We start from the raw sequence: 27,389 nt of genomic DNA, 5'->3' as shown, positions 1-27,389 counted from the left end.
AATTCTTCTTGAATGTACACTCTTGTTATTTTACAGTGATTTTAGATCATTTTAAAGTGCTTCGTTCACCATGTGACTTACGTTAAGAGACAAAAGAAACATCAAACCATAGGAGGCAGTGAACATGTGACGAGTGTTGCCTTATATCTGCAGAGTGGAAAGAGTATTGTGTCATTCAACACGACAAATTCAACATGATGACATCTCCAAACTTTGTCTTCTTAGTGGCTTATTTGCTCTTTGGGAAACTGGGTGAGTTCTTTTATTTTGTTTCTGGTTCATAATGTAATTTAAATATATACTGTATATATGTATATATTAAATTAAATGTGAGTTTGTCTTTTCTCGTCTTTTTCTTCAGCTGAGACGAACCCTCTTGTTCTGTCCACAACTGCTCATCAAGACATTGGATTTATATCAGCTAATGTTGGTGACAACGTGACTTTGTCATGTTTATTCACTGTGGATGATTTGAAACTTTACTGGTACAAGCAAACACTGGGTCAGAAGCCACAGCTTGTCTGTATCGTAGAAACGTCAGGTGCAAGTGGCCGACCGCACAGTAATTGTAATGAGTTTAGACAAAATCCACGCGTCTCATTTCAAACTGATGCTGGTTTGAATCACTTAATCATTTCTGATGTTCAACTTTCAGACTCAGCGACTTACTTTTGTGTAGTCGGTCACTCACGTTGGCTTAAATTTCAAGAAGTTATCACTGTGAGTGTGGAGGGTTCAAGGTGGAATCTTCACCCTCTGGTCCATCAGTCAGAGTCACAAAGACTTCAGCCAGGAGATTCTGTCACTCTCAACTGTACAGTTCACACAGGAGCATGTGCTGGAGGAGAACACAGCGTTTACTGGCTCAAGAACTCTCAAGAACCTCACCATGGAACCATTTACACCAAAGGAAACAGAAGTGAACAGTGTGAGAGGAAACCCAACACTCAAACACACACCTGTGTCTACAAATTACCAATGAACAGTGTGAATCTCTCTCATGCTGGGACCTACTACTGTGCTGTCGCCGCATGTGGACATATACTGTTTGGGAACGGGACTAAACTGGACTTTAAGGGTAAGAAACTTCTAGATGCCGCCTCATCTGATGAGTAGTGACAGTTCATTCTTTGACAAAAACATGACAGAGACAAAATGTCTGTAGTGTCTCCATTTGCAGACCAGTCATCAATGTATATCATGGCTGGAGCTTTGACATTCACCACCCTCCTGAGTATTTTACTGGCTTTCTTACTGTACAAGAGAGACAAATGTTCAGGTAATCACTTCTTCTGATGTTGACCAGCTTCTATTCACTGAATTTGGCTTTTGAATTAAATACCGTCATGTCTGTGTTTCACAACCAGAGTCTTGTGCCCAATTATCAGCTCGCTCCACATCAAATGAAGAGGTAAATACATTATAATCTCTCATCAAACTTACATATACCACCTTATATTAGCACAAACAGAGACATATTACAATGTACTGATGTGTGTGTGTGCTGTTTCCAGGGAAACAGAGATGGAGACAATGTCCACTATGCTGCTTTAAGTGTCCACCTGCCTAACAGATCAAGAAGACAGATGGACAATGCAAAGAATGAAAGCATGTACTCCAGTGTTCGACATTAACTCTGTCTTTGTTAGTTCTGTTTTTTTCTCAGTCTTTCTTTATTGTAAACATCACACGTGAAGTTTTGTTTTAGTTTTTTCCCCCAAATGAATATCTGAACCTTAGTCATTTACACTGTAATTTACATGCTATTGTTTCTGTGGTTTTTAGCAACATGTACATAAAGGACCTTTATTGGTTATGACCAATGATGTGTCCATTTTGTTAGTTTTGTTTATTTTTAACCAGCAATAAAACTCACTGAGATTAAAAATCTCATTTGCAAGAGTGTCCTGACCAAGACTGGCAGCAGTATAGGTTTTAGACAAGACAGAGTCACAACTATTCTAACATAAAGCATACAGATTAAATATATACTTTATACCTACAGAATTTGCATCTTTAAAATGTAGAGATCTGTGTTGTAAAAAACGACCTCATGATGCGAGTATAAAACACTTGGAAGTGATCAATGAGGAAACAGGCACTTCTTATCTCAAATTAGAGTCTGGAAATGTTTGCCATGCAGAAATCTCGTGAGACATGATGAGTTGTGGGTGTACAGACAACAGAAAGTAAAAATTCATCTCAGGAGTTGTGGACAGGAAGAGGCCACAAACTGTTAGGACACTGCATTAGGACAAGTTATTCTTCTTAAAAGAATAGAATAGAATAGAATAGAATGTGGTACAGGCACAGCATAATTGCAGAGGCCTCTTCTAAGGTGCATTAAAGATCTGCATCAACGTGGCACCACAGAGGAAGTGGCTCTCTGTAGCAGAATGAAAAATTCAACTACAGGGTTAAAATTCAATTCAAACAAATATGTAAGTGTCAATTTAAATATGTCTGCATGGTTCTTATTTACAGAAGCTAAAGGTTTTCAGTGTACACTGCTTTTGCTAAAAAGAGAAACATTTCCACAACCTCAGAGCTAAAATTACCACAGGAACTTAAAGCTATAGCTCGAATTCACTGATGCTGTGCACAGGATGTGTGTGCATCCACAAACCCTAAATGTTGTAAACGCAATATAGTACATTCCTAAGACAATACAGTATGTTATTTATGTGAAGAGTTTTGCGGATTAATATTTAAAAAAAAAAAAATGTTTAACAGCATGTATTGGTTCACACTCATGCTTCAGATTAGAGAAAAGGACTAATCTGATTTGCTCTGATTTCAAAATTCTTCTTGAATGTACACTCTTGTTATTTTACAGTGATTTTAGATCATTTTAAAGTGCTTCTTTCAACATGTGATTTATGTTAAGAGACAAAAGAAACATCAAACCATAGGAAGCAGTGAACATGTGACGAGTGTTGCCTTGTCGGCCAATGCCTTGATCTTATATCTGCAGAGTGGAAAGAGTATCGTGTCATTCAACACGACAAATTCAACATGATGACATCTTCAAAATTTGTCTTCTTAGTGGCGTATTTGCTCTTTGGGAAACTGGGTGAGTTCTTTTATTTTATGTTTCTAGTTTATGATTTCATTTAAATATATACTGTACATATGTATACATTAAATTAAATGTGAGTTTGTCTTTTCTCGTCTTTTTCTTCAGCTGAGACGAACCATCTTGTTCTGTCCACAACTGCTCATCAAGACATTGGATTTATATCAGCTAATGTTGGTGACAATGTGACTTTGTCATGTTTATTCACTGAGTATGATTATGACCAATACTGGTACAAGCAAACACTGGGTCAGAAGCCACAGCTTATCTGTATCGTAAAAACGTCAGGTGCAAGTGGCCGAAAGCACACTTTTTATAATGATTTTAGACAAAATCCACACGTCTCACTTCAAACTGATGCTGGTTTGAATCACTTAAACATTTCTGATGTTCAACTTTCAGACTCAGCGACTTACTTTTGTGTAGTCGGTGTGTCAGTTTGGTATGAATTTAAAGAAGTCATCACTGTGAGTGTGGAGAGTTCAAGGTGGAATCTTCACCCTCTGGTCCATCAGTCAGAGTCACAAAGACTTCAGCCAGGAGATTCTGTCACTCTCAACTGTACAGTTCACACAGGAGCATGTGCTGGAGGAGAACACAGCGTTTACTGGCTCAAGAACTCTCAAGAACCTCACCATGGAACCATTTACACCAAAGGAAACAGAAGTGAACAGTGTGAGTGGAAACCCAACACTCAAACACACACCTGTGTCTACAAATTACCAATGAACAGTGTGAATCTCTCTCATGCTGGGACCTACTACTGTGCTGTCGCTGCATGTGGACATATACTGTTTGGGAACGGGACCAAACTGGACTTTAAGGGTAAGAAACTTCTAGATGCCACCTCATCTGATGAGTAGTGACAGTTCATTCTTTGACAAAAACATGACAGAGACAAAATGTCCGTAGTGTCTCCATTTGCAGACCAGTAATCAATGTATATCATGGCTGGAGCTTTGACATTCACCACCCTCCTGAGTATTTTACTGGCTTTCCTACTGTACAAGAGAGACAAATGTTCAGGTAATCACTTCTTCTGATGTTGACCAGCTTCTATTCACTGAATTTGGCTTTTGAATTAAATACCGTCATGTCTGTGTTTCACAACCAGAGTCTTTTGCCCAATTATCAGCTCGCTCCACATCAAATGAAGAGGTAAATACATTATAATCTCTCATCAAACTTACATATACCACCTTATATTAGCACAAACAGAGACATATTACAATGTACTGACGTGTGTGTGTGTTGTTTCCAGGGAAACAGAGATGGAGACAATGTCCACTATGCTGCTTTAAGTGTCCACCTGCCTAACAGATCAAGAAGACAGATGGACAATACAAATAATGAATGCATGTACTCCAGTGTTCGACATTAACTCTGTCTTTGTTAGTTCTGTTTTTTTCTCAGTCTGTCTTTATTGTAAACATCACACGTGAAGTTTTGGTTGAGTTTTTTCCCCCAAATGAATATCTGAACTTTAGTCATTTACACTGTAATTTACATGCTATTGTTTCTGTGGTTTCTAGCAACATGTACATAGAGGAACTTCATTGGATATGACTGTAGATGTGTCCATTTTGTTGCTTTTGTTTGTTTTTAACCAGCAATAAAACTCACTGAGATTAAAAATCTCTTTTGCAAGAGTGTCCTGACCAAGACTGGCAGCAGTATAGGTTTTAGACAGGACAGAGTTACAACTATTCAAACATTCTGTTATGAACTTTCACAAAGCTTGGACCCAAATGCACAAGACCAGAAACAGGAGAAAGCTTATTGACTTTTTAAATCAACAAACAAAATGTGAGCTGGACAGCGCTGAAAAAAGGCTAATCGCTAAGCTAAACTAGATCTCAAACTAACAAAATCTTAGCTTGACTATAACTTCGAAAAGATCTCTTTCTTGGTTCGAAACATGGAGTGAACATACATAAGACGCACTGGCAACTGAAAGTGGAAGAAGGGAGTATATGTAGGGAACGAGGATAATGAGGGGGGTGGAGTGGCTCAGTGCTTAAGACCGGTACCCTGTGTGCAAAAGACTTCATGGTTCATGGCAAGTTCAACTCCACCCCTAGTAGGTTGTACTCAATTCCCTTGTAAGTCGCTTTGGATAAAAGCGACTGCTAAATGACATGTAATGTACATTACATGTCATTTAGCAGTCGCTTTTATCATTACTAATGTAGCACGTAGCATCACCATGTAGCACCACGTGAACACAATCAGGGAATCAGGCGAGACACAGAACAAGCACCTTGACAGACAAGGTGCTCACCCTTACCAAAATAAAACAGGAAGTGACACTGACCTAAAACAAACTAACACAAAATAAAACAGGAAGTGACAGGGAACTAAAACTAACTAACACAATTGACGGTGCATGACAGTACCTTCGAGAACCGGTCTACCACTGTGAGGATGGTGGCTTTCCCCCTAGAGACTGGCAGACCGGTAACAAAGTCCAGGGAGATGTCGGACCAGGGGCGACTAGGAACTGGAAGAGGTCCACAACAGTCCCTGCTGAGTCCTTGAGGACGTCTTGTTCCGTGCACACAGTGCATGCTGCAACATATTCTCTCACGTCCTGGTCCAGACCAGGCCATCAGGACCTTTTTTCCGGATCACAAAGTTGGGCCGTCTGGCCCCCGGATGGCAGGTAAGTAGTGAGGTGTGAGCTCAATGACTGACCTGGGACCGCATGGTTTCCGCATAAGCGGAAAGCCCCTAGGTGCCGAGATCACACCAAGTTCACTTTTTACCTGGTTTTCTGTAGGCCAAGTCACCGCTCCAACCACAAGGTTCAGTGGGAGGATTGGTTCAGGATCCTTGGCCATAGGCTCTGGGTCATGGAGACAAGAGAGGGTATCAGGCTTCCCATTCTTGGACCCAGGTCTGTAAGAGAAGGCAAAGTTAAAGCGGTTGAAAAACAAGGACCACCTGGCTTGACGTGAATTGAGTGAATTGAAGTGCTTTACGTATGTATTCCAGATTCTTATGGTCGGTCCAAACCAGAAAAGGAAGCTGAGCCCCCTCCAGCCAATGCCTCCACTCTTCCAGAGCCACCTTCACTGCCTTGTTTCCCATGTGGTAATTCCGCTCTGCTGAGGTGAGCTTCCTGGACAGGAAGGCACAGGGGTGGAGTATGTTGTCCTGAGCCACCCTCTGGGACAGGACTGCCCCCCCCCCTGGTAGATGCGTCCACCTCTACCACGAATTGGCGTTGCGGGTCTGGGATGATGAGGACCGGTGCTGAGGAGAACGCCATCTTGAGGCGTTGGAATGCCTTCTCTGCCTGTGGATTCCATACAAACGGAACTAGACAAGGTCAGTGCATGTAAAGGAGCAGCGACTGAGCTAAAGTTTCTGATGAATTTACGATAAATGTTGGCAAATCCTAAAAACTGCTGTACCTTCTTCTGGTGGGCGGCGTAGGCCAGTCCCTCACTGCACTGACCTTCGCCGGGTCCATTTCCATCTTCCATGGGGAGATGATAAATCCAAGGAACGTGATGGTGGTGGTGTGGAACTCGCATTTCTCTGCCTTGACGCACAACTGATGCGCTAGTAATTGCTGGAGGACCTGGCTAACGTGGGTGGTGTGGGTCTTAATGTCCAGGGAAAAAATCAGAATGTCATCAAGATAGACAAAAACAAACCGGTTCAGAAAATCTCACAGAATGTCATTAACCATGGATTGGAAAACAGCGGGGGCATTAGACAAACCAAAGGGCATCATCAGGTACTCATAGTGTCCTGTCGGGGTATTGAAACCAGTCTTCCATTCATCCCCTTCTCTGATCCTAACTAAATGGTACGCATTTCGGAGGTCTAGCTTGGTGAATACACAGGCTTCCTGGAGTTGTTCGAAGGCAAATGATATGACGGGGAGAGGATAACGGTTTTTGACAGTAATCGAGTTGAGGGGACTATATTCTATGCAGGGCCGAAGGGATCCATCCTTCTTGGCCACGAAGAAAACCTTGAAGCGGCTTGGGATGAAGAAGGTCGAATTAGCCCTGTCTTTTAAGACTGCTCAATATAGTCCTTCATGGCTTGCTTTTCGGGCGGTGAGAGTGAGTAAACTCTCCCTTTTGGGATAGTCGCACCAGGCACTAGACCGATGGGGTAGTCGTATTGTCTGTGGGGTGGAAGTGACGTGGCCTTAGTCTTGCTGAACATCTACCCCCAGTGGTGATAAGCTTTAGGAACTGAGGATAAGTCTGGGCTGTCAGGTGTTCTGGTTAGTGTGGGCCGAAGCCTTACTCACTGTGGAGATCAGGTAGGCTGCAAGGGTTTTCTTCTCACAGACTTTCGAGTATTCCCCTCCCCATGATTCTACCTCCCCGGTTCGCCAATTCAACTCAGGGTTGTGTACCAAGTACGAGGGAGTGAAAAGGTGATTCGAATTCATGAAAAGACAGGTGTTCAATACGGTCATTAATCATTATGGTGATGGGTTTCAGTGCAATGGGTGATCTCGGGCCCTGGCTGTGACGGGAGAGGGTAGAGGATTCAGGTTAATGTTCAGTTCTCGGATTAATTTCATGTCCATTAGATTCTCATCTGCTCCTGAATTGACTAACACCCCTTTGAGACGGATCCCCTTCCCCTTTTGGATTCTGTTCTGACTCTGGTCAGAGCCCGGGGAGGGTAGCTAGGCAGGCTAACAAGTGTTTGTCGAGACTTTGTGAGTGGTTTGCCTGGAGGCGACGCCGTCGTTCCTCGGGCGAAGATGGGTCACAACCACATGCAGTCATTTTTATTCACACATATGTGAAACCAGCAGCGCTAACACAAAACCCATAAGTTTGTGTTTAAAGGTTTACTTGACTTCACATCATCACATCTGTTAAGACTTTACTGATCTGAAACGAGAGCTGAGGTAAGTTTCACAATAAAACAGGAAACAGAAAAAATGAAAGGAGGAAACAAAAACCATGACCTTAAGGGGAATCAGTCATTATGTATTAATGCACATGAATAACACAATATTAATATTGTTCAATGTGTCATTGATAAAAAAAAAATCCCATTTGACCTGCTCACTGGCCAACAACCACATATTCTTTGTAGTATATTTAAATTGTATTATTTCCTGTGGCCCTGTCATTACATAAGCCCCTCCTTGTTGTTTGCAACTGTCTCTGTCACTCTCTCGTTCAGTATATTCACTCACATTTCAGTAGTTCTCACCAGTTTCAGTTCAAGTGTATGATCCTTTTTGTCTGTTTCCTGACTCGGCCTTTGCCTGCTGATTTTGTACATGATGTGCACGTGTGCTGACCTTTCATTTTTCCTCAAATAAAGACGCTAGTTTCATCTATTATGTCGGTCTGAGTTGATGTATATGTTCATTTATAATTCATGGGGAAAATACACCACCTTTACCTTTTCATCTTTACACCACATGCTGTAAAAGCTAAAGGTTTTCAGTGTACACTGCTGCTGGGGGGAAAAATGCCACAACCTCAGAGCTGAAATTACCACAGCAACTTAAAGCTATAGCTCAAATTCATTGATGCTGTGCACCAAGCTATTGTGACATGTTGAGCTGTGTATGGATGTGTGTGCATCCACAAACCCTAAATCTTGTCAAGAAAATATAGAGTCCAATGCTAAGATAATATAATGTTTATGTGAAGAGTTTTGCAAACTAATGTTCTTCAAAAGTTTTTAGTTCACAGTCATGCTTCAGATCAGAGAAAAGGACTAATCTGATTTGCTCTGATTTCAAATTTCTTCTTGAATGTACACTCTTGTTATTTTACAGTGATTTTAGATCATTTTAAAGTGCTTCTTTCACCATGTGATTTATGTTAAGAGACAAAAGAAACATCAAACCATAGGAGGCAGTGAACATGTGACGAGTGTTGCCTTGTCGGCCAATGCCTTGATCTCATATCTGCAGAGTGGAAAGAGTATTGTGTCATTCAACACGACAAATTCAACATGATGACATCTCCAAACTTTGTCTTCTTAGTGGCGTATTTGCTCTTTGGGAAACTGGGTGAGTTCTTTTATTTTATGTTTCTAGTTTATAATGTAATTTAAATATATACTGTATATATGTATATATTAAATTAAATGTGACTTTTCTCGTCTTTTTCTTCAGCTGAGACGAACCCTCTTGTTCTGTCCACAACTGCTCATCAAGACATTACATTTATATCAGCTAATGTTGGTGACAACGTGTCTTTGTCATGTTTATTCACTGAGTATGGTGATGAGCAATACTGGTACAAGCAAACACTGGGTCAGAAGCCACAGCTTATCTGTGTCGTACAAACGTCAGGTGCAAGTGGCCGAACGCACACTTTTTATAATGATTTTGAAAAAAATCCACACGTCTCACTTCAAACTGATGCTGGTTTGAATCACTTAAACATTTCTGATGTTCAACTTTCAGACTCAGCGACTTACTTTTGTGTAGGCGTTCAGTCAGTTTGGTATGAATTTAAAGAAGTCATCACTGTGAGTGTGGAGGGTTCAAGGTGGAATCTTCACCCTCTGGTCCATCAGTCAGAGTCACAAAGACTTCAGCCAGGAGATTCTGTCACTCTCAACTGTACAGTTCACACAGGAGCATGTGCTGGAGGAGAACACAGCGTTTACTGGCTCAAGAACTCTCAAGAACCTCACCATGGAACCATTTACACCAAAGGAGACAGAAGTGATCAGTGTGAGAGGAAACCCAACACTCAAACACACACCTGTGTCTACAAATTACCAATGAACAGTGTGAATCTCTCTCATGCTGGGACCTACTACTGTGCTGTCGCCGCATGTGGACATATACTGTTTGGGAACGGGACCAAACTGGACTTTAAGGGTAAGAAACTTCTAGATGCCGCCTCATCTGATGAGTAGTGACAGTTCATTCTTTGACAAAAACATGACAGAGACAAAATGTCTGTAGTGTCTCCATTTGCAGACCAGTCATCAATGTATATCATGGCTGGAGCTTTGACATTCACCACCCTCCTGAGTATTTTACTGGCTTTCTTACTGTACAAGAGAGACAAATGTTCAGGTAATCACTTCTTCTGATGTTGACCAGCTTCTATTCACTGAATTTGGCTTTTGAATTAAATACCGTCATGTCTGTGTTTCACAACCAGAGTCTTGTGCCCAATTATCAGCTCGCTCCACATCAAATGAAGAGGTAAATACATTATAATCTCTCATCAAACTTACAAATACCACCTTATATTAGCACAAACAGAGACATATTACAATGTACTGATGTGTGTGTGTGTTGTTTCCAGGGGAACAGAGATGGAGACAATGTCCATTATGCTGCTTTAAGTGTCCACCTGCCTAACAGATCAAGAAGACAGATGGACAATGCAAATAATGAATGCGTGTACTCCAGTGTTCGACATTAACTCTGTCTTTGTTAGTTCTGTTTTTTTCTCAGTCTTTCTTTATTGTAAACATCACAAACGTGAAGTTTTGGTTGAGTTTTTTCCCCCAAATGAATATCTGAACTTTAGTCATTTACACTGTAATTTACATGCTATTGTTTCTGTGGTTTCTAGCAACATGTACATAGAGGAACTTCATTGCATATGACTGTAGATGTGTCCATTTTGTTGCTTTTGTTTGTTTTTAACCAGCAATAAAACTCACTGAGATTAAAAATCTCATTTGCAAGAGTGTCCTGACCAAGGTTTTAGACAGGACAGAGTTACAACTATTCAAACATTCTGTTATGAACTTTCACAAAGCTTGGACCCAAATGCACGAGACCAGAAACAGGAGAAAGCTTATTGACTTTTTAAATCAACAAACAAAATGTGAGCTGGACAGCTCTGAAAAAAGGCTAATCGCTAAGCTAAACTAAATCTCAAACTAACAAAATCTTAGCTTGACTATAACTTCAAAAAGATCTCTTTCTTGGTTCGAAACATGGAGTGAACATACATAAGACGCACTGGCAACTGAAAGTGGGAGAAGGGAGTATATGTAGGGAACGAGGATAATGAGGGGGGTGGAGTGGCTCAGTGCTTAAGACCGGTACCCTGTGTGCAAAAGACTTCATGGTTCATGGCAAGTTCAACTCCACCCCTAGTAGGTTGTACTCAATTCCCTTGTAAGTCGCTTTGGATAAAAGCGACTGCTAAATGACATGTAATGTACATTACATGTCGTTTAGCAGTCGCTTTTATCATTACTAATGTAGCACGTAGCATCATCATGTAGCACCACGTAAACACAATCAGGGAATCAGGCGAGACACAGAACAAGCACCTTGACAGACAAGGTGCTCACCCTTACCAAAATAAAACAGGAAGTGACACTGAACTAAAACAAACTAACACAAAATAAAACAGGAAGTGACAGGGAACTAAAACTAACTAACACAATTGACGGTGCATGACAGTACCTTCGAGAACCGGTCTACCACTGTGAGGATGGTGGCTTTCCCCCTAGAGACTGGCAGACCGGTAACAAAGTCCAGGGAGATGTCGGACCAGGGGCGACTAGGAACTGGAAGAGGTCCACAACAGTCCCTGCTGAGTCCTTGAGGACGTCTTGTTCCGTGCACATCGTGCACGCTGCAACATATTCTCTCACGTCCTGGTCCAGACCAGGCCATCAGGACCTTTTTTCCGGATCACAAAGTTGGGCCGTCTGGCCCCCGGATGGCAGGTAAGTAGTGAGGTGTGAGCCCAATGAATGACCTGGGACCGCATGGTTTCCGCATAAGCGGAAAGCCCCTAGGTGCCAAGATCACACCAAGTTCACTTTTTACCTGGTTTTCTGTAGGCCAAGTCACCGCTCCAACCACAAGGTTCAGTGGGAGGATTGGTTCAGGATCCTTGGCCATAGGCGCTGGGTCATGGAGGCAAGAGAGGGTATCAGGCTTCCCATTCTTGGACCCAGGTCTGTAAGAGAGGGCAAAGTTAAAGCGGTTGAAAAACAAGGACCACCTGGCTTGACGTGAATGGAGTGAATTGAAGTGCTTTACGTATGTATTCCAGGTTCTTATGGTCGGTCCAAACCAGAAAAGGAAGCTGAGCCCCCTCCAGCCAATGCCTCCACTTTTCCAGAGCCACCTTCACTGCCTTGTTTCCCACGTGGTAATTCCGCTCTGCTGAGGTGAGCTTCCTGGACAGGAAGGCACAGGGGTGGAGTAAGTTGTCCTGAGCCAGACCTCTGGGACAGAACCGCCCCAACCCCCTTGTTAGATGCGTCCACCTCTTCCACGAATTGGCGTTGCGGGTTCGGGATGATGAGGACCGGTGCTGAGGAGAACGCCATCTTGAGGCGTTGGAATGCCTTCTCTGCCTGTGGATTCCATACAAACGGAACTAGACAAGGTCAGTGCATGTAAAGGAGCAGCGACTGAGCTAAAGTTTCTGATGAATTTACGATAAATGTCGGCAAATCCTAAAAACTGCTGTACCTTCTTCTGGTGGGCGGTGTAGGCCAGTCCCACACTGTACTGACCTTCGCCGGGTCCATTTCCATCTTCCATGGGGAGATGATAAATCCAAGGAACGTGATGGTGGTGGTGTGGAACTCGCATTTCTCTGCCGTGACGTACAACTGATGCACTAGTAATTGCTGGAGGACTTGGCTAACGTGGGTGATGTGGGTCTTAATGTCCAGGGAAAAAATCAGAATGTCATCAAGATAGACAAAAACAAACCGGTTCAGAAAATCTCACAGAATCTCATTAACCATGGATTGGAAAACAGCGGGGGCATTAGACAAACCAAAGGGCATCATCAGGTACTCATATTGTCCTGTCAGGGTATTGAAACCAGTCTTCCATTCATCCCCTTCTCTGATCCTAACTAAATGGTACACATTTCTGAGGTCTAGCTTGGTGAATACACAGGCTTCCTGGAGTTGTTCGAAGGCAGATGATATGGCGGGGAGTGGGTAACGGTTTTTGACAGTAATCAAGTTGAGGGGACTATAGTCTATGCAGGGCCGAAGGGATGCATCCTTCTTGGCCACGAAGAAAAACCCTGAACCGGCTTGGGATGAAGAAGGTCAAATCAGCCCTGTCTTTTAAGACTGCTCAATATAGTCCTTCATGGCTTGCTTTTCGGGCGGTGAGAGTGAGTAAACTCTCCCTTTTGGGATGGTCGCCCCAGGCACTAGACCGATGGGGTAGTCGTATTGTCTGTGGGGTGGAAGTGACGTGGCCTTAGCCTTGCTGAACATCTCCCCCCAGTGGTGATAAGCTTTAGGAACTGAGGATAAGTCTGGGCTGTCAGGTGTTCTGGTTAGTGTGGGCCGAAGCCTTACTCACTGTGGAGATCAGGTAGGCTGCAAGGGTTTTCTTCTCACAGACTTTCGAGTATTCCCCTCCCCATGATTCTACCTCCCCGGTTCGCCAATTCAACTCGGGGTTGTGTACCGAGTACGAGGGAGTGAAAAGGTGATTCGAATTCATGAAAAGACAGGTGTTCGATACTGTCATTAATCATTATGGTGATGGGTTTCAGTGCAATGGGTGATCTCGGGCCCTGGCTGTGACGGGAGAGGGTAGAGGATTCAGGTTAATGTTCAGTTCTCGGATTAATTTCATGTCCATTAGATTCTCATCTGCTCCTGAATTGACTAACACCCCTTTGAGACGGATCCCCTTCCCCTTTTGGATTCTGACTCTGGTCAGAGCCCGGGGAGGGTAGCTAGGCAGGCTATGGATGCTAACAAGTGTTTGTCAAGACTTTGTGAGTGGTTTGCCTGGAGGCGACGCCGTCGTTCCTCGGGCGAAGATGGGTCACAACCACATGCAGTCATTTTTATTCACACATATGTGAAACCAGCAGCGCTAACACAAAACCCATAAGTTTGTGTTTTAAGGTTTACTTGACTTCACATCATCACAGCTGTTAAGACTTTACTGATCTCAAAACACTGGTTTGGTACACAAACATCAATCAGCTCAGGTGTAGCTGTCGCTGAGAGTATTGTTTATTTATTTATTTTTTGTTGTTTTGATGGTTTTGTGTATGGATGCTTTGTTTATGTAGTTGACGATGTATATTGAGTTGTGATTATGATGACCCCTGCTGGTCATGAGATGGGCGCACTGAATGGTGGGAAAAATGTGCAGTCTGTTTTTTGGAGCTACGATATATGAGCGGAGTTCGAGTTTGGCAGCTCCTGATTTTCTGGTTGGAAGGCGCACACGGTAAGAGAGTGTGGTCTTTTTTTTGTGCATTTTATATTTGTTTTGTATGTGTGATAAAACTGATGTAGAGAAGCCATATTTATGTTAAAATGTGGTTATGTTATGTTTTGTGTTATTTCAGTTTTTCACGGTGTTTGGTTCAGTTTGGAAAAGATAGACAATAAAGCTCAATCAAACATCCGTTGGATCGTGGTTTTTCTGACCAGAAAGAAAAGCTTTGGGAGCAGCTACAGTGAAAAACGTGACCCACCTTTGAAAAGGTGTCCACGTGAAGTGAACGTGTTCATGCAGTGGAACCCGGAAGAAGGAGAAGCGATCCACGAAAGAAAACGACGTGGACAGCGGGAGTAAGGGCAACGAGGTTCGCCAGCCGTCCTGTGAAGATCCGAAGGACTGCACCTCTGAAGCATTCTCTACGCATAGTAGGCCTGTGTGAGGACCTCCTTTCCCTCTGGCATTCATCCAGCGCGACACCGCGAGCGGCAGACCAGTGCGAACAAAGCGCAAGAAGATGACGGCGCTGCAGATGCTACAAGAGGCCACAGGGTAGCAGCAGCGTCACATGAACAATTCAGCTAACGAATATTATTAAGGACAACAGGTCAGACTGTATATTTTCCATTGTGTTTTTGGTTGATTGAACTGAATGTTTTTACTCTTCAAGTTATTATTAGAAAAGAAAAAAAGGACTTACATTTTGAAAAAGTGTAAATTTAACCGAAATACGTAACTTGTTTGCATTTCATATTGAGTGTTTTTATGACAGTTCTGTATTGTTGTAAGCCATCATACTAGTGTAACAAAATGGAACAGTTCGGACCAGATACTTTTGTACTAGAGGGAGTACTAGAGGCTCTGGAAAAAGAAAAAGAAGAGTTAGAGGAAAAATTAGAAACTGAAATTGAAGAGTCAGAAAGACAGGATATTGAAGAACGCATAGCTGAAATTAATACCGATCTTCAAATCCATAAAATAGTGCTCAAGGAGCCAGCACCTCAGACTGAAGGAACAGTGAGGCGATCAGAAAGAAAGAAGCATCCTACAGAAAAGGGGCTTGAATACATAAAAGAGGAGAGTTCAAAAAAGGAAAAGAAGTTTATGTTTACATATGTCAACTTCAAGGCTGAGGTTCAGTATACTAGGACTAAATTAAAGGAAGAATGCTCTAAAGCAGAATTAGGTGAAATGATTCTAGCTTTAAGTAAATATGAGCCAATACTAAAGCAAGAATATGAGAGCTTGCGCATACTGACCACACCATCTCCAGATATCAGGAGAAGAATGGATAGCTGCACTTCAGTGACAACAGAAATTATTTCACTCCTGAAAATACGCTACTCAGAAGCAGATAAAGAGTTTGATCCAGAGACTGTGAAAGAAGGACTCTTGAAATTACTCCAAAGAGAAGATGCCAGGTCAATTTATGGCTCAACTGTGTCAAGAGCTGCAGGGAGTAGTCTGCAAGGTAGTCAGGTGTCACTAAAGAAGGCAGAGGTGGCAGCGCGATTGGCGTCAAAACGTGCTGAAGTTACCAGGGAAAAGGAAATATCTGCACAAAGGAAAGAGGTGTTGGCACAGCAAGAGAGGTTAAAAATTATGGAGGATCAAAGGGATCTTGAGGCCATGGAGGCTGAATACAAGGTGTATGCTGAAGAGGAATCAAAATTAAATGCTGAAATAGGAGATACTAGAGAAATATTCCCAATGCCTCCCCGTCAGCTTCCAATACAGCATAACCGCATCTCATGCATTCAGGCTTCCCAAGATCTCTCAGGCCCGCTAAGCTCTGAAAGCAAAGTAGCACCAACATCGAATGAAGCCACGCTAGTTCAAGCCTTAAAAGAGTCCCTGGTAATGACTAGACTTCCAGCACCAGAGCCATTCACGTTTACAGGAGACCCACTCAAATTCACTGAGTGGCGCACTAGCTTCAAAGCCTTAATTGAAACAAGTTGCTTAAACCCAGCACACAGGCTCTACTATTTGAAAAAATACATTAGTGGAGAAGCGCTTTGTGTGTTAGAAGGGACATTCTATCGGAGTGACGAAGAAGCTTATACACAGGCTTGGGACGCCCTGGACAAACGTTATGGCCACCCCTTCGTTGTCCAAAGAGCATTCCGGGGGAAGCTGAGCAACTGGCCTAAAATTGGACCGAAGGAATCTCTGAAATTAAGAGAATTCAGTGATTTCCTCATCTCATGCAAGAATGCAATGCCTCACGTAGCTGGTCTAATGGTGTTGGACGATTGTGAGGAAAATCAAAAACTGCTACAGAAGCTTCCTGACTGGTTAACAACCCGCTGGAACCGACATGTGACTAAAGCATTAGACGAAGGGAAATTATATCCTGGCTTCAAGGAGTTTTCAGGTTTTGTGGCAGAAGAGGCACGTATTGCGTGTAACCCAGTCTCATCTCTTCATGCACTGAAACATATAGATGAGAAAATTGATAAGGAACAGAAGCGTCCCAAGGCCAACTCTCTGGTGACAACAACAAAGGTGCACCAGAAGGAAAACTTCACTAAGAAGAGCTCAAGCCAATCAGAGGGTTCTACAGCCAACCCTTCTGCCTCTCAAACCAAAAGGTTCATAGAATGTATCTGCTGTCAAGAAAATCACTTTATTTACAAATGTGAAAAATTTGCAGCAATGCCTCTAGAAGAGAAGAACAAATTTGTCATCAGTAACAATATGTGTTTCGGTTGCCTCAGAGTAGGTCATGTTGCCAAAAACTGTCGAAAGAGGGCTATTTGTAACATCTGCAGGCGGAATCATCCATCTCCACTCCATGAGGAACGAGCTCCAGGTGAAAGACAAGAAGTACCACCGCAAAAGGAAAGTTCTTCCATTAACTTATGCAGTGTGAGAAAGAACAGTGGTGATCGCACTTCAATGATTGTCCCAGTGTGGCTTTCTAGCACAGCTAAGAATAGCAGAGAAATCTTGGTTTATGCATTACTAGATACACAGAGCAGTAATACCTTCATAGACCAAGATGTCTGCCAAAAAATTCAAGCGCACACAGAACCTGTCAAATTAAAGCTGTCAACAATGACTGACAAGAGTTCAATAGTGAATTGTCACAGAGCAGTTGGATTGAAGGTGAGAGGGTATTGTTCACAAGAGTGCATTGAACTACCACCAGCCTACACGCAGGACTACATCCCGCTGGAGAAAAATAGTATTCCAACCCGTGATACAGCATCAAGATGGGTTCACCTTCTCAGTGTGGCCGAAGAGATGCCAGATTTGTTGAATTGTCCTGTAGGACTACTGATTGGCTATGACTGTGCAAGGGCTCTAAAACCAAAAGAAGTGATGTCAGGGGAAGAGCATGAACCCTACGCAGTCAAGACAGCGTTGGGCTGGAGTATAGTTGGAGCCACTATGCCTTGCACTAATACAAGAAATGAGACTGGATTCTGCCATCGCATTTCTGTGAAAGAACTTCCACCCATCACACCCACCTCTGTGATTAAGGCATTAGAGATGGATTTTCTGGACAAAAATCCAAAAGACAAGACAATATCGCAAGAAGATATTCAATTTCTAAATGTTTTGAATGAGAAAATCAAGCACAATGAAGAGGGACATCTAGAGATGCCTCTGCCATTTAAAGCGCGTCCTCAGCTTCCAAGCAATAAGCAGCTTGCTACAGTGCGTCTAAAGCATTTAAGAAGAAAGATGGAGAAGAATCCTAAATACAGGGAGGATTACATTAAATTCATGGACAATGTTTTTAGAGATGGTGATGCAGAGGAGACAAGTGTGGTCCCTGAAGAAGGCAACATATGGTACATTCCACACCATGGGGTGTATCACCCTAGGAAGCCTGAAAAAATAAGGGTCGTATTCGATTGCTCCGCCAAATTCGAGGGCACCTCTCTGAACGACCACCTGCTCACAGGCCCAGATTTAACGAACACTTTGACTGGAGTCCTGTGTAGATTTCGACAACACAAGATTGCAATAAATTGCGATGTGGAAAAAATGTTTCATCGCTTTCACGTCAGCCCAGAAGATCGGGATTTCATGAGGTTCCTGTGGTGGGACAATGGGAACACGGAAAGTGAGCCCAAGGAATACCACATGCGAGTGCACATATTTGGTGCTGCGTCATCACCGGGATGTGCTAATTATGGCATGAAACACCTTGCCAGTAAATATGAGAAGAGCCATACACTGGCAGCAAGTTTCATTCGCAAGAATTTTTATGTGGATGACGGGCTGGTCAGTGTCAATTCGGTTGAAATAGCCAACCAGCTCATTAGTGAAGCGCGAGAACTCTGTAGTAAGGCACAGCTGCGTTTACATAAATTTGTCTCCAACAACAGAGATGTTTTGAATGCAATACCAGAGAGTGAACGTGCTAGAACTGTGGAAGATGTAGACCTGAACTACAGTGAGCTTCCAATACAGAGTGTACTGGTAGTAAAGTGGAACGTTGAGAGAGATGCATTTTCATTCAATGTCGTCCACACAGAAAAGGCAGCCACACGGAGAGGAATCCTATCAACAGTCGCCAGTGTTTATGACCCACTGGGATTTCTTGCTCCCTACCTCTTGAATGGTAAAAGAGTGCTGCAAGAGATGTGCAAACAGGGTATGGGATGGGATGAACCTGTTCCCCCTGAACTAAAGTCAAGATGGGAAGCATGGCTCCATGACTTAGAGAGTCTTCAAAAAATTGAAATTCCAAGGTGCTTCATTCCTGAAACCCTTGGCACGATCCAAAAAATTGAGCTGCATCATTTTTCAGATGCCAGCAACAACGGCTATGGGCAGTGCTCATATATCAGGATCGTTGCAGATGAGCAAGTGCACTGTACATTAGTAATGGGTAAGGCCAGAGTGGCACCCATAAGGGTTGTCAGCATACCCCGACTTGAGCTAACAGTAGCTACGGTGTCTGCTTCTGTTAGTAATACCCTCCGAGAAGAACTGGAGCTGGAAATAGATCAAGAGTTTTTCTGGACCGATTCACAGGTGGTGCTCGGGTACATTAAAAATGAAGCCAGACGATTTCATGTATTTGTAGCCAACCGTGTTCAGAAGATAAGGGACTCTACTGATCCTAGTCGATGGTTCTATGTTGAGACGGGTCAGAATCCAGCAGACCATGCATCTAGAGGTCTCAAGGTGGCAGATCTTCTAGAATCAAGTTGGCTGAGAGGACCAGAGTTCTTAAGGGAACCAGAAATTTTTACAGATCAAAGAACACCAGAGCTTCTTGTGGGCGACCCAGAAGTAAAGGTCTTAAAAACTGATACTGTTGAACAGGACAGCTTCTTGAAAAGGCTGTCAAGAATTTCTGATTGGAACACAGCCCTCAATGTCATTGCTCGGATCCAAAGACTGGCACATAAAGACAAAACTGGACCCATCAGTGTTGAGGAACGAAGAGAAGCTACGCTTGTGCTCATCAGAGCAGCACAGAGAGAGGCCTTCGAAGCAGAACTCAAATGGTTTAGCCAAAAGTCCATGAAATTGCCAAAAACTCACAAGATGCAACAACTTGATCCAATATTTGAGAATGGATTGCTCAGGGTAGGAGGCAGATTAAGAATTTCTTCTGCATCCCTGGAATTAAGGCATCCGGTGATTTTACCAAAGGAAGGCATTGTCACACAGCTGATACTTGACCATTGTCATAAGAAGACACAGCACCAAGGCCGAGGGCAAACATTGAATGAGCTCAGAGCCAATGGTTTTTGGATATTAGGTGCTAGCAAGTTGGTGGCCAAGTATATTAAGAACTGTGTCACTTGCAGAAAGGTTCGTGGGCCGACAGAACAACAACGTATGGCAGACCTGCCCAGTGACCGAGTTGAACCCTCTCCTCCGTTCTCATACGCTGGGATTGATTGTTTCGGCCCTTTCTACACCAAACAGGGTCGTAAAGAACATAAGAGGTATGGTCTATTGTTTACATGCCTCAGCTCTAGAGCCATCCACATAGAAATGTTGGAGGACCTCACCACTGATGCATTTTTAAATGCTTTGAGATGCTTTATAGCAATCAGAGGAGCAGTAAGACAGATTCGCTCTGACCAGGGTACAAATTTCCTTGGAGCAAAGAATGAATTGAAGAAGGGTCTGATGGCTCTAGACAAGGACCGGATTGTGACTTTCCTTGCAAGAAAGCAGTGTGACTTCCTCATGAATGTTCCTGAAGCAAGCCACATGGGGGGCATTTGGGAACGCCAGATACGGACGGTTAGGAGCGTCATGAGCACTGTTCTGGCACAAGCTAATGGAAGACTTGATGACACCTCATTGAGGACATTTTTCTATGAGGCTATGTCGATTGTAAATGGTCGTCCGCTCACCACAGACACTATCAATGATCCTAAGAGTGTTGAGCCTTTAACACCTAATCATTTGCTCACAATGAAGTCTATTGTGCCCCTCCCACCACCAGGCAATTTTGTAAAAGAAGATTTATATGCCAGAAAACGGTGGCGTAGTGTGCAATACTTATCGGAGCAATTTTGGAGCAGGTGGCGCAAAGAATACCTGGCTAACATAAGCCTGAGACAGCGATGGCATGTGCCCAGAAGGAATGTGAGGGTGGGAGACGTAGTTATTGTCAAGGAGGACAATGTTCCCAGGAACGAATGGAGACTTGCCAGAGTGGTCGAAGCAAGGAAGGAGGATGATGGTTTGGTGCGCAAGGTCAAAATTCAAATAGGCCACAGTAAGTTAGGTAAGCAAGGTGAACGCTTAACACAACCAACCGTTCTTGAACGTCCAGTTCAAAAACTAGTGGTGCTAGTTGAGCAGAATACATAGGCTAGTATCACAATAGCGTTTAGCGCTGCTGTTAAGGGTTAAGCTGTTACACAAAATAGGTGTGATAATTATTTTCTTATTTGGGGAAAATTACAAGATGTATTTCATTGGTTTAAAATAGAGGTAACATAAATCTTTGTAATTTTGGTGGCAGTGTAGCTGTCGCTGAGAGTATTGTTTATTTATTTATTTTTTGTTGTTTTGATGGTTTTGTGTATGGATGCTTTGTTTATGTAGTTGACGATGTATATTGAGTTGTGATTATGATGACCCCTGCTGGTCATGTGATGGGCGCACTGAATGGTGGGAAAAATGTGCAGTCTGTTTTTTTTTTGGAGCTACGATATATGAGCGGAGTTCGAGTTTGGCAGCTCCTGATTTTCTGGTTGGAAGGCGCACACGGTAAGAGAGTGTGGTCTTTTTTTTGTGCATTTTATATTTGTTTTGTATGTGTGATAAAACTGATGTAGAGAAGCCATATTTATGTTAAAATGTGGTTATGTTATGTTTTGTGTTATTTCAGTTTTTCACGGTGTTTGGTTCAGTTTGGAAAAGATAGACAATAAAGCTCAATCAAACAGCCGTTGGATCGTGGTTTTTCTGACCAGGAAGAAAAGCTTTGGGAGCAGCTACATCAGGCAAACAAATCCAAAAACGTCAAGGAAAAAGCAGAAGTCAGTAAACAAGCATTAGTTAATAATAAAAAATAAAAATAAAAAACAGGAAAACCAATCACAATGAATTACAAAAAAAAAAGCTGCACTGTTTGACACAGAGGTAGAAAGGGAACACAGCTTATATACACATGAGGTGGAGGGAGACAACAAGACACAGGTGAATCTAATGAGGGCGGGGCATACAATCAAGACTGGAGGGAAAAACACACAGGGGCAGGAAGTGAAGTGATCTGAAACGAGAGCTGAGGTAAGTTTCACAATAAAACAGGAAACAGAAAAAATGAAAGGAGGAAACAAAAACCATGACCTTAAGGGGAATCAGTCATTATGTATTAATGCACGTGAATAACACAATATTAATATTGTTCAATGTGTCATTGATAAAAAAAAACTCCCATTTGACCTGCTCACTGGCCAACAACCACATATTCTTTGTAGTATATTTATATTGTATTATTTCCTGTGGCCCTGTCATTACATAAGCCCCTCCTTGTTGTTTGCAAGTGTCTCTGTCACTCTCTCGTTCAGTATATTCACTCACATTTCAGTAGTTCTCACCAGTTTGAGTTCAAGTGTATGATCCTTTTTGTCTGTTTCCTGACTCGGCCTTTGCCTGCTGATTTTGTACATGATGTGCACGCGTGCTGACCTTTAATTTTTCCTCAAATAAAGACGCTAGTTTCATCTATTATGTCTGTCTGAGTTGATGTATATGTTCATTTATAATTCATGGGGAAAATACACCACCTTTACCTTTTCATCTTTACACCACATGCTGCAGAAGCTAAAGGTTTTCAGTGTACACTGCTGTTGCTAAAAAGAGAAACATTTCCACAACCTCAGGGCTAAAATTACCACAGGAACTTAAAGCTATAGTTCAAATTCATTGATGCTGTGCACCAAGCTATTGTGACATGTTGAGCTGTGTATGGATGTGTGTGCATCCACACACCCTACATCTTGTCAAGAAAATATAGAGTCAAATGCTAAGATAATATAATGTTTATGTGAAGAGTTTTGCAAACTAATGTTCTTCAAAAGTTTTTAGTTCACAGTCATGCTTCAGATTAGAGAAAAGGACTAATCTGATTTGCTCTGATTTCAAAATTCTTCTTGAATGTACACTCTTGTTATTTTACAGTGATTTTAGATCATTTTAAAGTGCTTCTTTCACCATGTGATTTATGTTAAGAGACAAAAGAAACATCAAACCATAGGAGGCAGTGAACATGTGACGAGTGTTGCCTTGTCGGCCAATGCCTTGATCTTATATCTGCAGAGTGGAAAGAGTATCGTGTCATTCAACACGACAAATTCAACATGATGACATCTCCAAACTTTGTCTTCTTAGTGGCGTATTTGCTCTTTGGGAAACTGGGTGAGTTCTTTTATTTTATGTTTCTAGTTTATAATGTAATTTAAATATATACTGTATATATGTATTAAATTAGATGTGAGTTTGTCTTTTCTCGTCTTTTTCTTCAGCTGAGACGAACCCTCTTGTTCTGTCCACAACTGCTCATCAAGACATTGGATTTATATCAGCTAATGTTGGTGACAATGTGACTTTGTCATGTTTATTCACTGAGTATGATTATGACCAATACTGGTACAAGCAAACACTGGGTCAGAAGCCACAGCTTATCTGTGTCGTACAAACGTCAGGTGCAAGTGGCCAAACGCACACTTTTTATAATGATTTTGGACAAAATCCACGCGTCTCACTTCAAACTGATGCTGGTTTGAATCACTTAAACATTTCTGATGTTCAACTTTCAGACTCAGCGAATTACTTTTGTGTAGGTGGTCCGTCCGTTTGGTATGAATTTAAAGAAGTCATCACTGTGAGTGTGGAGGGTTCAAGGTGGAATCTTCACCCTCTGGTCCATCAGTCAGAGTCACAAAGACTTCAGCCAGGAGATTCTGTCACTCTCAACTGTACAGTTCACACAGGAGCATGTGCTGGAGGAGAACACAGCGTTTACTGGCTCAAGAACGCTCAAGAACCTCATCATGGAACCATTTACAGCAAAGGAAACAGAAGTGATCAGTGTGAGAGGAAACCCAACACTCAAACACACATCTGTGTCTACAAATTACCAATGAACAGTGTGAATCTCTCTCATGCTGGGACCTACTACTGTGCTGTCGCCGCATGTGGACATATACTGTTTGGGAACGGGACCAAACTGGACTTTAAGGGTAAGAAACTTCTAGATGCCGCCTCATCTGATGAGTAGTGACAGTTCATTCTTTGACAAAAACATGACAGAGACAAAATGTCTGTAGTGTCTCCATTTGCAGACCAGTCATCAATGTATATCATGGCTGGAGCTTTGACATTCACCACCCTCCTGAGTATTTTACTGGCTTTCTTACTGTACAAGAGAGACAAATGTTCAGGTAATCACTTCTTCTGATGTTGACCAGCTTCTATTCACTGAATTTGGCTTTTGAATTAAATACCGTCATGTCTGTGTTTCACAACCAGAGTCTTGTGCCCAATTATCAGCTCGCTCCACATCAAATGAAGAGGTAAATACATTATAATCTCTCATCAAACTTACAAATACCACCTTATATTAGCACAAACAGAGACATATTACAATGTACTGACGTGTGTGTGTGTTGTTTCCAGGGAAACAGAGATGGAGACAATGTCCACTATGCTGCTTTAAGTGTCCACCTGCCTAACAGATCAAGAAGACAGATGGACAATGCAAATAATGAATGCGTGTACTCCAGTGTTCGACATTAACTCTGTCTTTGTTAGTTCTGTTTTTTTCTCAGTCTTTCTTTATTGTAAACATCACAAACGTGAAATTTTGGTTGAGTTTTTTTCCCTCAAATGAATATCTGAACTTTAGTCATTTACACTGTAATTTACATGCTATTGTTTCTGTGGTTTCTAGCAACATGTACATAGAGGAACTTCATTGCATATGACTGTAGATGTGTCCATTTTGTTGCTTTTGTTTGTTTTTAACCAGCAATAAAACTCACTGAGATTAAAAATCTCTTTTGCAAGAGTGTCCTGACCAAGACTGGCAGCAGTATAGGTTTTAGACAGGACAGAGTTACAACTATTCAAACATTCTGTTATGAACTTTCACAAAGCTTGGACCCAAATGCACAAGACCAGAAACAGGAGAAAGGTTTTAAAGAGGTTATTGACTCTTTAAATCAACAAACAAAAGGTGAGCTGGACAGCTCTGAAAAAAGTCTAATCCTTAAGCTAAACTCAAACTTGAGAAAACAAACAAAATCTTAGCTTGACTATAACTTCAAAAAGATCTCTTTCTTGGTTCGAAACATGGAGTGAACATATAAGACGCACTGGCAACTGAAAGTGGGAGAAGGGAGTATATGTAGGGAATGAGGGTAATGGGGGGGGTGGAGTGGCTCAGTGCTTAAGACCAGTACCCTGTGTGCAAAAAACTACATGGTTCATGGCAAGTTCAACTCCACCCCTAGTAGGTTATACTCATTTCCCTTGTAAGTCGCTTTTATCATTACTAATGTAGCACGTAGCATCATCATGTAGCACCACGTGAACACAATCAGGGAATCAGGCGAGACACAGAACAAGCACCTTGACAGACAAGGTGCTCACCCTTACCAAAATAAAACAGGAAGTGACACTGAACTAAAACAAACTAACACAAAATAAAACAGGAAGTGACAGGGAACTAAAACTAACTAACACAATTGACGGTGCATGACAGTACCTTCGAGAACCGGTCTACCACTGTGAGGATGGTAGCGTTCCCCCTAGAGACTGTCAGACCGGTAACGAAGTCCAGGGAGATGTCGGACCAGGGGCGACTAGGAACTGGAAGAGGTCCACAACAGTCCCTGCTGAGTCCTTGAGAACGTCTTGTTCCGTGCACACACGGAAAGCCCCTAGGTGCCGAGATCACACCAAGCTCACTTTTTACCTGGTTTTCGATAGGCCAAGTCACTGCTCTGACCACAAGGTTCAGTGGGAGGATTGGTTCAGGATCCTTGGCCATAGGCTCTGGGTCATGGAGACAAGAGAGGGTATCAGGCTTCCCATTCTTGGACCCAGGTCTGTAAGAGAAGGCAAAGTTAAAGCGGTTGAAAAACAAGGACCACCTGGCTTGACGTGAATTGAGTGAATTGAAGTGCTTTACGTATGTATTCCAGGTTCTTATGGTCGGTCCAAACCAGAAAAGGAAGCTGAGCCCCCTCCAGCCAATGCCTCCATTCTTCCAGAGCCACCTTCACTGCCTTGTTTCCCACGTGGTAATTCCGCTCTGCTGAGGTGAGCTTCCTGGACAGGAAGGCACAGGGGTGGAGTATGTTGTCCTGAGCTGCCCTCTGGGACAGGACGGCCCCCACCCCCTCGTTAGATGCGTCCACCTCTACCACGAATTGGCGTTGCGGGTCCGGGATGATGAGGACCGGTGCTGAGGAGAACGCCATCTTGAGGCGTTGGAATGCCTTCTCTGCCTGTGGATTCCATACAAATGGAACTAGACAAGGTCAGTGCATGAAAAGGAGCAGCGACTGAGCTAAAGTTTCTGATGAATTTGCGTTAACTGTTGGCAAATCCTAAAAACTGCTGTACCTTCTTCTGGTGGGCGGTGTAGGCCAGTCCCTCACTGCCCTGACTTTCGCCGGGTCCATTTCCATCTTCCACGGGGAGATGATGAATCCAAGGAACGTGATGGTGGTGGTGTGGAACTCGACTTTCTCTGCCTTGACGTACAACTGATGCGCTAGTAATTGCTGGAGAACCTGGCTAACGTGGGTGATGTGGGTCTTAATGTCCATGGAGAAAATCAGAATGTCATCAAGATAGACAAGAACAAACCGGTTCAGAAAATCTCACAGAATGTCATTAACCATGGATTGGAAAACAGCGGGGGCATTAGACAAACCAAAGGGCATCATCAGGTACTCATAGTGTCCTGTCGGGGGATTGAAAACAGTCTTCCATTCATCCCCTTCTCTGATCCTAAATAAATGGTATGCATTTCTGAGGTCTAGCTTGGTGAATACACAGGCTTCCTGGAATTGTTCGAAGGCAGATGATATGACGGGGAGAGGATAACGGTTTTTGACAGTAATCGAGTTGAGGGGACTATAGTCTATGCAGGGCCGAAGGGATCCATCCTTCTTGGCCACTGAGAAAAACCCTGAACCGGCTTGGGATGAAGAAGGTCGAATTAGCCCTGTCTTTAAAGACTGCTCAATATAGTCCTTCATGGCTTGCTTTTCGGGCGGTGAGAGTGAGTAAACTCTCCCTTTTGGGCACTAGATCGATGGGGTAGTCGTTATGTCTGTGGGGTGGAAGTGACGTGGCCTTAGCCTTGCTGAACATCTACCCCCAGTGGTGATAAGCTTTAGGAACTGAGGATAAGTCTGGGCTGTCAGGTGTTCTGGTTAGTGTGGGCCGAAGCCTTACTCACTGTGGAGATCAGGTAGGCTGCAAGGGTTTTCTTCTCACAGAATTTCGAGCATTCCCCTCCCCATGATTCTACCTCCCCTGTTCGCCAATTCAACTCGGGGTTGTGTACCGAGTACGAGGGAGTGAAAAGGTGATTCGAATTCATGAAAAGACAGGTGTTCAGTACGGTCATTAATCATTATGGTGATGTTTCGGTGCAATGGGTGATCATGAAAAGTTTACTTCCACCTAGGGCCCTGGCTGTGA

The 27,389-nt window shown here is 42.8% G+C and overlaps 4 protein-coding genes and 1 pseudogene across 9 annotated transcripts; all 5 read left to right on the top strand.

The window, feature by feature from the left end:
* Positions 1 to 149: 149 nt before the first annotated feature.
* LOC122766442 lies at positions 150 to 10,898 on the top strand. 3 transcript variants are annotated; one of them, XR_006360066.1, is made up of 6 exons: positions 150 to 252; positions 362 to 1,078; positions 1,166 to 1,279; positions 1,368 to 1,411; positions 1,515 to 1,932; positions 10,752 to 10,898. XR_006360066.1 is itself a non-coding variant. In XM_044021295.1 (5 exons), exons 1-5 carry the CDS (start codon positions 195 to 197, stop codon positions 1,632 to 1,634), a joined length of 1,038 nt encoding a protein of 345 aa, XP_043877230.1. In that variant the 5' UTR covers positions 150 to 194; the 3' UTR covers positions 1,635 to 2,249. The 3 variants fall into 3 exon arrangements, 2 of the variants coding, with proteins under 2 accessions (XP_043877230.1, XP_043877229.1); XM_044021295.1 differs by lacking the exon at positions 10,752 to 10,898 and having other exon boundaries at positions 1,181 to 1,279; positions 1,515 to 2,249; XM_044021294.1 differs by lacking the exon at positions 10,752 to 10,898 and having other exon boundaries at positions 1,515 to 2,249.
* On the top strand, positions 2,892 to 5,116 carry LOC122766445 (annotated as a pseudogene).
* Positions 8,827 to 24,844, top strand: LOC122766443. Of its 2 annotated transcripts, none has more exons than XM_044021297.1 (6): positions 8,827 to 9,089; positions 9,195 to 9,911; positions 10,014 to 10,112; positions 10,201 to 10,244; positions 10,348 to 10,751; positions 24,753 to 24,844. In XM_044021297.1, exons 1-5 carry the CDS (start codon positions 9,032 to 9,034, stop codon positions 10,465 to 10,467), a joined length of 1,038 nt encoding a protein of 345 aa, XP_043877232.1. In that variant the 5' UTR covers positions 8,827 to 9,031; the 3' UTR covers positions 10,468 to 10,751; positions 24,753 to 24,844. The 2 variants fall into 2 exon arrangements, with proteins under 2 accessions (XP_043877232.1, XP_043877231.1); XM_044021296.1 differs by having other exon boundaries at positions 9,999 to 10,112; positions 24,753 to 24,843.
* Positions 12,338 to 24,810, top strand: LOC122766441. Of its 3 annotated transcripts, XM_044021290.1 has the most exons (6): positions 12,338 to 12,405; positions 22,989 to 23,087; positions 23,195 to 23,911; positions 23,999 to 24,112; positions 24,201 to 24,244; positions 24,348 to 24,753. In XM_044021290.1, the coding sequence occupies exons 2-6, from the start codon at positions 23,030 to 23,032 to the stop codon at positions 24,465 to 24,467; spliced, it is 1,053 nt and encodes a 350-aa protein (XP_043877225.1). In that variant the 5' UTR covers positions 12,338 to 12,405; positions 22,989 to 23,029; the 3' UTR covers positions 24,468 to 24,753. The 3 variants fall into 3 exon arrangements, with proteins under 3 accessions (XP_043877225.1, XP_043877227.1, XP_043877226.1); XM_044021291.1 differs by lacking the exon at positions 12,338 to 12,405 and having other exon boundaries at positions 22,651 to 23,087; positions 24,014 to 24,112; XM_044021292.1 differs by lacking the exons at positions 12,338 to 12,405; positions 23,999 to 24,112 and having other exon boundaries at positions 22,649 to 23,087; positions 24,348 to 24,810.
* On the top strand, positions 14,171 to 19,725 carry LOC122766040. The gene is made up of 3 exons (XM_044020622.1): positions 14,171 to 14,237; positions 14,359 to 18,470; positions 19,567 to 19,725. The coding sequence occupies exons 2-3, from the start codon at positions 15,042 to 15,044 to the stop codon at positions 19,723 to 19,725; spliced, it is 3,588 nt and encodes a 1,195-aa protein (XP_043876557.1). The 5' UTR covers positions 14,171 to 14,237; positions 14,359 to 15,041.
* Positions 24,845 to 27,389: the final 2,545 nt, after the last annotated feature.

The sequence above is a fragment of the Solea senegalensis genome, linkage group LG3 (assembly GCF_019176455.1).
Source record: "Solea senegalensis isolate Sse05_10M linkage group LG3, IFAPA_SoseM_1, whole genome shotgun sequence".
Classification (NCBI taxonomy): Eukaryota; Metazoa; Chordata; class Actinopteri; order Pleuronectiformes; family Soleidae; genus Solea; species Solea senegalensis.
Note: the sequence above shows the minus strand (reverse complement) of the source record. Positions and strands in the feature narration are given on the sequence as shown.